The 9,023-nt window shown below is 36.9% G+C and overlaps 1 protein-coding gene across 1 annotated transcript; it reads left to right on the top strand.

Annotated features, from left to right (window-relative positions):
* Window positions 1-4,854: 4,854 nt before the first annotated feature.
* Window positions 4,855-8,205, top strand: SKA2 (spindle and kinetochore associated complex subunit 2; the record flags this gene model as incomplete). The annotated part of the gene is made up of 4 exons (XM_010085816.1): window positions 4,855-4,903; window positions 5,767-5,856; window positions 6,612-6,788; window positions 8,119-8,205. Coding segments are annotated over 4 exons (403 nt in total), but the record flags the coding sequence as incomplete, so codon positions are not given.
* Between the last annotated feature and the right edge of the window lie 818 nt (window positions 8,206-9,023).

The raw sequence follows: 9,023 nt of genomic DNA, 5'->3' as shown, positions 1-9,023 counted from the left end.
TTGGGGTGTTCCCGCCTCCGCGGGGTGTGGGCCGTGGCCAGTCCTGAGGAGAGGGCGGCTCTTCCTTCGGCCGCTCGAGTTCGTGGAGCTCTTCACAGACTGTAACTGGGAGCCGGCCCCTGGAGGCGAGACCAAGCTGCCTCACGGAATAGCGCCGGTCCGCCTGCCCCGCTCCTGGAAAAGGAAAAAAAAAAAAAATTTAAAAAAAGAGCTCTGCTGTGCTTTCACACACTGAGAGGCTCTGCAAAACTCTCTGTTTAAGCAGCCAAATTCCTTGTGGTATCCTTCAAATCTCGATCTTCGCTTTTGCTTCTCTATAATGTAATCTTGTTTACACTTTTTTTTTTTAAAGTTTTTTATTTTATGCATCCAAATGCTTAATGGATTATAATTTCTAGTCCTAAATCCTCACATAAATTAAAATGCTCGTACTGACATAGTTCTCGGATGCTCCTCTGTTTTTTGCTTGGAAACCTCAGAAGTTTTTTGTAATTTTGCTTGTGTTAAGCAGTGTTAAAGTACCTTAGCTGATAAACCACAAGTGTCCTAATGGAGAAAAAAGTACTTTATTCTTCCATTAAAACTGCTGGGTGGCACAAAGCAGTTGCATCCTCACCAGGGTTTTTTTTTTTTTGTTGTTGTTGTTGTTTTTTTTTAAGAAAAATATGTTTTCTTAAATACATCTCAAAAATTTCACTTATTGATTTTCTATATCCAAACCTCATTCAAAAGTGCAGTATTTCTCTCTGTCATTGTTTAAGTTAATCAGGATATGTACATTGGCAACTATGTCTCACATATTGCAGCTTTGTGTCTCTTGCTTTTCCTTCTGCTCATTGTTTCTTCCTGGATTTCCTGTGAAGTCAGCTCTCTCCACAGAAGTGTGATAAAATAACACTTCGTACTTCCCCAGAGGTTTTGACATGCATTTCATGGAAAGCTTCATTCTAGTCTCATGGAGCCAGGGATAAACTAATTTGTAGGAGATTAAAAAAGAACAATGTGTATGAAAATACCAGGTAACTGATGGTTATTTGAGACTATTGCTCAAAGTACAATAACAAGGAGAGCTGAACGAACCCTAACGTCTATAATATAAAATGAGATTCATTATGCAAACTATTGTAATGAAGCGGAAAAACTCCACAAGTCGTGAAAGTTGTAAAGTAGCTATGTCGTTTATTCAGCGCTGAGGCGCATGGGGGATAGCTCCACCAAAGGCATGCGCGCCTTTTCACAAAACCTATCCCTCTATTTATTCCCCAAAATGTTGCATATGCATTAAGTTTTGTAATCCATTGATTCATATTAGTTACCTAGCCCCGCCTAGCTCTGCTTTGTATTATAATGAGCTAAAGAGTCCTTCTGCGCCTGCGTCGTGCTCCCTGGTGGTCGACAGGATGAAGTAAATGAGTCTTCATCGGAGTTGAACTTCTCACCTCCTGGTCTCTTGGTCTCAGTCCAAAGAACCAGGACAGTTCCCAGCTTGCTTAGAGGCCCGAGCAGTCTTCTTTATCTCCGCAGCCTTGCAGGTGGTGTATTCTCTTCTCCAGTTTGGGTTAGCAGTTCCTCCCCTATCATCACAGCTTTGATCCTCTCATCCTGTCTTTGCAAGCATGGCAAACGTTAATCATATATTGTCCAAACAGGAGGTATTCTCAATTAGTTATTCTTTGGTCCCTTGTTAACTTTAAATCCCCCTGTCTCAGTAAACAATTATTAACTTATTAACGATTTAAATAAGAATACTGGGTGCTCTGTTTTAGGATTTAGGCACCTGAGACTGTGGTGCACAAGCATTCATTGAAACTAGCTGGGACTGGAGATCTTTCCAACAGCTTCAGCAGACACAGTCAGGCCTCTGATGAAAATGTAGTACCTGGTAGTTGCTGGTGATAAATGAACCCTTCTGTACAACAACCATTTAATTAACCTTTAGTGCTCAGGACTTCACATACTGAGGTGGTGCCTTCCAGTATGCGCTTCAGCAGTCTGCGCTGAAAGAAATTTTGTGGACATCCATTTAATAAAATTTGATAACAAATGGTTAAACTGATGAGCTGAGAGTGCTTCAGTCAGAGCAATTTACCTGATTTCTGTCACGGTAGTTTTGGTAGAGTGGACCTACTATTTTCTTTGAGTGGTGTCTGTCCAGTGCCCTTTTTATGTTGTACTACTAGTGATCATGCACAAAAAGCAGTGCAATGTTAAAAGGGCATTGGCCAGCAATACTATCTACGTTACTCATTCTTCTTCTTATTATTATCGTAGTCATGACACAAAAAGCAGTGCAATGTTAAAAGGGCATTGGCCAGCAATACTATCTACGTTACTCATTCTTCTTATTATTATCATAGTCATGAGTCCAAAGTCACTGTCTGAGGCCAGAAGGTGATTTGCAAAACAACTGTAAAATGGGATTGCCACTATAGTTTTTTTTTTTTTGCACTCATTTTCTTATCATTATTTGCCAAGGAGAAATGTTAACTGGTCTTTTTATGATAAATACCATCAACTCCGTGTGTGTGTGTTGCCTTAGAAATAAGTGCCCTACAAAGAGGCAGGAACACCGTACAGCATCCTTATTTCCTCCGGTGTTTTCTAGGGAAATGTTACAGGTGTGGAGTTGACTCAGGTTTCTGCTCTGTGTGCATTAGCAGTCATCCATCTCTCTCCACTCCATTCCTCTGTTTCTTTGCACTTTGTCGTTAAGAATCTTAGCGCCTTCAAACCTTAAGAGCTCACAGACTTTTTATATGAAGTTTCTGTTTTGTTAAAAAGAAACACCTTTACTGAGGTTTATGAAATACACCCCCACTTTGGTGCTCTGACATCCACGTGGTAACCCCAGTGGTAATGTACGTCCACAATGATGGGAAATGAGTGCGTGTTTAAGTGCATTTTAAAGTGATTTGATACCTGCAAATGAGAAGAATAAACTCTAGTGCCCAGAAAATGTTCCCTGTAATGCAGTTTAAGAACATCTGTCTGATAGCAGTTTAGAATCTTTGCTTGCTATGAGGCAAATCTAATCAATAAATACATTTGGAAATGTAGTTTCCGGTTAATAGAGCACCAAATTGCTTGAAATTTAATTTCTGACAGATCTGTTGAGCATTTTGTTGAGTCTTTTTTCTCCTTTCCCTTCTTGGTCAGTGGAATAACAGGGATTATGAATAACAATGATGTCTTGCAATATGTGAATTCCTTTGTGTCTGTATCAGGACTTGGTGAATGTTAACCTTACGCAATTCTCCATGATCCACAGAAACCACTATCTGACTCGACCTATTTTTTCTGGTACATATTTTGAGTGTATTGATTACTTATACAGAATTCTTGCTGCTAACGAATGCTCTGACTTTATTGCACTACTGTACTTTACAGCTAGCAGTGCAATAGTATTGTCAAAGCATCTGAAAGCAGAGTACGCAGCAATGGCTTGAGTCGGCCTCACAGTTTCTAACACTTTCTTCTAAGCCTGTGGTTAAATTACAAAATTACACTTCAAGACCTGCATTTTCTGTGCGATTGTGGTACAATACTCATCATAGGACTCGTTCTAACCTGTGTCATTGAGATTTTTGCACGTGTATGTTTCCTGAAATACAGCAAGAAATAAATATTTCTAAAATAAAGGAAAAATGGATTGTAATGGAGGAATATGTGACAGTGCTTATAAACATGCTTTGAAATTGCTGGTAATAAGTTTTGTTTCTTCTAGATTTAGCATACTTTCAGGAAAAAGTAGTGATAATGAACTGTTAGTATTTTCATTAAGCCCAAATCTTAAAATTACAGCCACATGATGGATAAGTGTTCAGCTTCACATTAAATTTTTAGGGTCCTGAATCACAGTAGCAGCATGGTATTAGTGGCTTACTATCATTCTGTAAATCCCAGATTACCAGTATTGAATATTTCAGGAACAGATCTTCATAGATAACTTTGAAAGCTACCCACATTCATTGTCTGCTTTCCCAAAAATTAATCAAATGGAGGAGTTGGAGAAAAACAAAAAAATTATCTTTTTGGGGTGCCTGCCTCTAGAAATGAAAACCTAAAAATGTTTACTAGTGGAAGAGAACAGAAATGATTGAGTTAGGAAAAAAATCCCTTATGAACTCTTTAAAAATACATAGTGTAATGAAAAGTGTTTTATTCTCACCTTTTATTGTGCCTGGTTTCTGGGGTAGATGTGGGAAGGAGTTCTGTTGGGCAGGTGGTAAGTTATGGGAGTAACAGGTGGAAGCTTTCCCTTTCATTTATAGATGCTCAAGGTCTTCACTGGGTTTATTTGCCTTTTCTTAAGCTATTATTTGAAAATTCACTGAAGGTGCGTATGTAACATAATACATTTTCAGCATATCAGGAAGGGGATTTTACTTGTAGAATATCTGGGGTTGAACACTTCCTTAGGCTGCCCCAAGTTCCAGATCTCTGGGGTATATACACATGGCAGTTCCTGAAGGTGGATCCCAATGCTGATGTTTAAACATAAGCATCCTTTTGGTACCCAGGCCTGGCTGCAGGCTACATCCAACAACACGTGGAGTTTGTCACCACAGCTGCCATTAGAGCACTGCCAGTTAGTACTCTGGGATTCAGTCAGCAAATACAACCTGATTTTGATCCTTAAGAAGTGGTAATGATTACTTCCGGGTTAATCTCAATAGAAACAGTGAAAACCACACTGAGTTAAGTTACAAGCATTTTAAACTTGCTTTCATCATAGTCTCTTTTGTGACTGTAAAATCCACAAGTTATTACGTGAAGAAATTCATGAGGTTTTTGTGAACTGGGAAAACTGCCCTTCTTTAAAGCAGAAATCCTTAATAGATATTAAAATTGCAGACTAAAATTAATTAACAATGCTATCAGCAGACTGTTTTACAAGGCAATTGTATAATTCTCTGGTGGTTTATTTATCCCAAGGAAAGAAATGTGTTGTCATCGATTTTATTATCTATTTATCAGTCTGGTTTATTGGGGAATAATAAAATGTATTGTGGGTGTTATAAACATCTGAGAGAATGCATTCCTAATGTAATTAATAAAATCTCTGTTCTTGGATCCTGAACACTTATTCATAATCTCTGCTGTGTGAATAACTAAGTATTGTAGTTTTGCTAACAGAACTTCTAATGTTAGAAAAGAAAAGCAACTAGCCAAGAAAAAGCTTTAAAAATGATGGAAAATATGTTAATATCTCAGGAGAAAAACCCAAACATCTCCTGCATCAAGTGAAGATGAGTTTAAAAAGGATGCATGTTCTTCTCCATTGATATAACTTACTTCTTTGGTGTACTTCTTAAAAACTTTCATCTTGAGAGGTTTGGCATTGCAAGGGAGATGAAGGATAATAAAGGAAGAGATGGAAATGTTTTCATGCATTTTGGGGTGCTGATGGCAAGATGCAAAGAGAACAGTTGGGTAATTTGGGTTAGATAAATGGTTAGATGATAAAATTAATAGAAGTGTGTGTGTGTGCACACACATTTAACTCTTACATGTGGGAGGAAAATGGTTAAGTCTGAAAGTTTATTGCTGCTTTGTATTTTTCAGGCTGGAAGTGTGTGGGCATAATTGTCAAACATTAGCTCATGGAATAGATCTGAGGAATAGAAACTTAACTTCACAGTACATGAACCTTTGAAACGGAGGCGTCTGACTTCTGCTTTCCTGAAATACAGGAAAGGAGGATGACGGGGTTTTGTCTGCAATTTTTGTTTTTTAATACACTGTGGCTGATCTTAAATGTTTTAGTTCCAGAAGGCAGAGTCTGATCTGGATTATATTCAACACAGACTGGAGTTTGAAATAATGAAAAGTCTTCCTGATAATGCACCAGCAGAGGTAGTATTTTCAGATGAAATTAATAGATTTTATTGCATTTTGCATGAAGTTCGTAATAAATGGGTAATTGTCTTTAATGCTAAAATATTTGTGGCTGTTCTTTTATCTAGTTGTTAGTTGGATTATATTATTAAAATAACTGGCCTAATATGAATTCAGTGCAGAAATTAACAAAACTTCCTTGATTTCTTGGCGTAGTGAAATTCTCCCATGTTTTGCTCTGAGAAAAGAGTAATAGCGTTAACACCTAGATTTAAGAGACAGATTCCAATCTGAGCTAAAACACACCCTTGCTCTGAGATCAAAGATGAACTTGCTAATAAGCAATGAATAGATTCAGATTTGGGGGAGAGATGAGAGGAAGAGGGAAACAAAAAATGGCAGCATGTAAAGGGTTTTATAAGTCCTTGTCTCCATGTATATTGTGACATATAGTTGAAAAATAATCTTTTTAGTTAGAAGTGCCTGATGTATTGCAATGCAGAAAAGCCATTAAAATTCACCAACACAATAAATTCATCATCCTGTGTTTGTTGTGGAACCAAGGAGTTGGGCTGTTTTGTTAACACTATCATTTTTGCTTATGAAAAATTCAATGTCTAGATGAAGCAGATGCTCACAGTTACACTTTGCAATTAAAAGGGTTGTTTTATGTTATATTTTAGGGGCTCTAATGCTGATGCTTTTAATTGGTATGTGGCCACATTAATTTTCTCATCTTGAATCGTTTAAATGTACTTTTAATTTCTACATAGGAAAATCCAGTCGCTCTCTTGCAACAACTCTCCATGGTGAAATCTCGTTATAAAACATTATGTATGCAGCTGGAAAAAGTTTCCATAGAGCAGAGAGAATGCATGGAGGGCATCCGTGCTGCTATAGAGAACACACTGAAGATGGTTCAGCCATTACAGCAGCATTGTTGTCTGGAGGTAGTATTTTCATTTTAATCACTCGGGTCTCACTCCTGTACATGAATGCGTACTTGCGTAACCTTTATGTAGACATGAGTACTTCCACTGGAAACTGTTACATGTGTAGACTCTTAGAAGACTCTCAGAAAATAAGATGACTGTTTACCTGAAGAAATTATTGTAAGATTGGAGCTCTTTTTGTAAATCAAAAGCCTGATTCATCACTCAACAGTTAAGCTAGCGGTATTCAGTTTTGGAGTTGAAGTAATACCATAACAGCGTGAATACTGTAATATGTGTGACATACGCTTGAATAGTTTTGTAGAAATTGATGCCCCTGTGCACAACTGTGTCCCAGTTCTATACTGATTTTTTTCTTTAAAGTAGCTCCCTTAAAGAAATTAGAAAGTGAAACAAAGTTTAAAAGGCAAAGCAGCTTTTAAATGGCAAAAGTATTTTCACTGTCTGAATTCAGTAACTAAAAACCAACATGTTGTTACATATGTGGTGAAATGGCTGATAGTGCAAAGAAATAATTTTTTCTCAGGATATAATGCCTATCCATCTGTTAAAAAAACCCAAGAACAACCAACACATTTTCATAAGTGGTCTTCAGACACTGCTTCATTACAGTTTTGAAGAGGCTGTGAAAGCATTAATTTTGTCCCTTTACAAATAAGGTGATTTAGATCAAAAAAGCTAATTGATAGTCTAGTGGCGAAGACAGAACTGGTGTGACTAAAACATACTCCCAGATCTCAGCTCTCACTTCAGTGTTCTAATGACAGTGCCCCAAGTTGTCTTAAATCTGTCGGCAGCTCTAAACAAACAAGTCTTTATAGATAAAATGTATTGTATCGTGATTTAAAAGACAGTAGTTATACGTCACAGAAAGGAAGAAATATTTTCTCTATCTGTGTGCCACGGATATGCTGTCAAGAATATTTTAGTATTTGGATTTTGTTAAAGTGGAAGACTCTTGTCTCTTGAGTTACATTTAGAATTTTTAGATAAAGATTTTCTTGTACTTTGTATATTTCCTAAACCAGAGAGAGATTAAACTGTTATAGAGAAACGTAAGTCATGAAGTGAAATACTTCTTTTATTGAATAATTTATCTTTCTGTTGAATCATTTATAGTATTGATGTTAAAGGACTTGGTTGGATTTTTCAGAAATACTTGGCTTGTAAATTTGCTTTCATTTGAAGAACAGTAGGGAAAACTCATAGTTTCCATGAGAAAGGGGCTACACAAACATTGAGGAGTTCTGTAAATATCGTTATCCTAGGAACTGAAGGTATCAGTTCTGGTTGTTGTTTTTTTTTGTTTTGTTTTTTTTTTTTTTAGTACTTACCTCTGTCAGAAGAAGAACAGACTGCAGCACAGCAGTTAGCCTGCCAAACTGCTGAAGAAATGGACTCGCTAGAGGAACAGGTAATTAGGCCACACAGTATCAGTATTCCAGAAACCATTAATCCTGCATAGCTCAACCGAAGTCAGAAGGGCTGTTTTTATGACTAAATACCTCTCAAATTTTCAGAAATGGGACTAAAGTTTGTAATAGACCTTTTCATTTTTATTTTATACTGATTAAGTTTATGATTTGTTCCAATTAAAGTGTCCACGAAGGAAAAATTTCCTTTGATGGAAGACTTTGTTCCCCTTATTTCTTAGTTGGCATGTGTTTATGTTTATTTTCAGAGATGCAGTTGGTAGCTCTTGTTGATCCTATTGTTCTGTTAACGCATTATATAAGAAGCCTTTGGGTGGGAGCGCAGAATGTAATTGATTCAAACCAGTGTATATCAAAATGGAGAGAAATTTAATTTCCTGTAAAATATTAAATACAGTTTGGAGTATGAGTAACAATAAGTATATTCTAACTGTAATGCAGTAAAACAGATCTAAACTAATACTTGCTAGAAAGTCAGATATCCTCCACTAGCTGCTCAAAGCACAAACTTTAATATAATTATCTGCAAAGATTTGGTCTCGTTCTCATATTAAAAGCAAAATATTAAAGAACATTACTAGAGTGTAATTGTCTCATTGACCTTATCTTTTCCTACGTCTTCTCACTGCCCACTACTCTTATGTGAAAGCACGCCTCACTTTCTGTCCCTTTATTGCCATGGTTGGTTTGCATGAAAGCCGTCCAGTATCTTGCAGGTTCATTTACTCTTTGTTTGCAAATATATTCTCCTACCTTGATAAATGCTCTCATTTTCTGTCTTTCCATTATTTAATTCTAA

The sequence above is a fragment of the Pterocles gutturalis genome, unplaced genomic scaffold, assembly GCF_000699245.1.
Source record: "Pterocles gutturalis isolate BGI_N339 unplaced genomic scaffold, ASM69924v1 scaffold26780, whole genome shotgun sequence".
Lineage (NCBI taxonomy): Eukaryota > Metazoa > Chordata > Aves > Pterocliformes > Pteroclidae > Pterocles > Pterocles gutturalis.
Note: the sequence above shows the minus strand (reverse complement) of the source record. Positions and strands in the feature narration are given on the sequence as shown.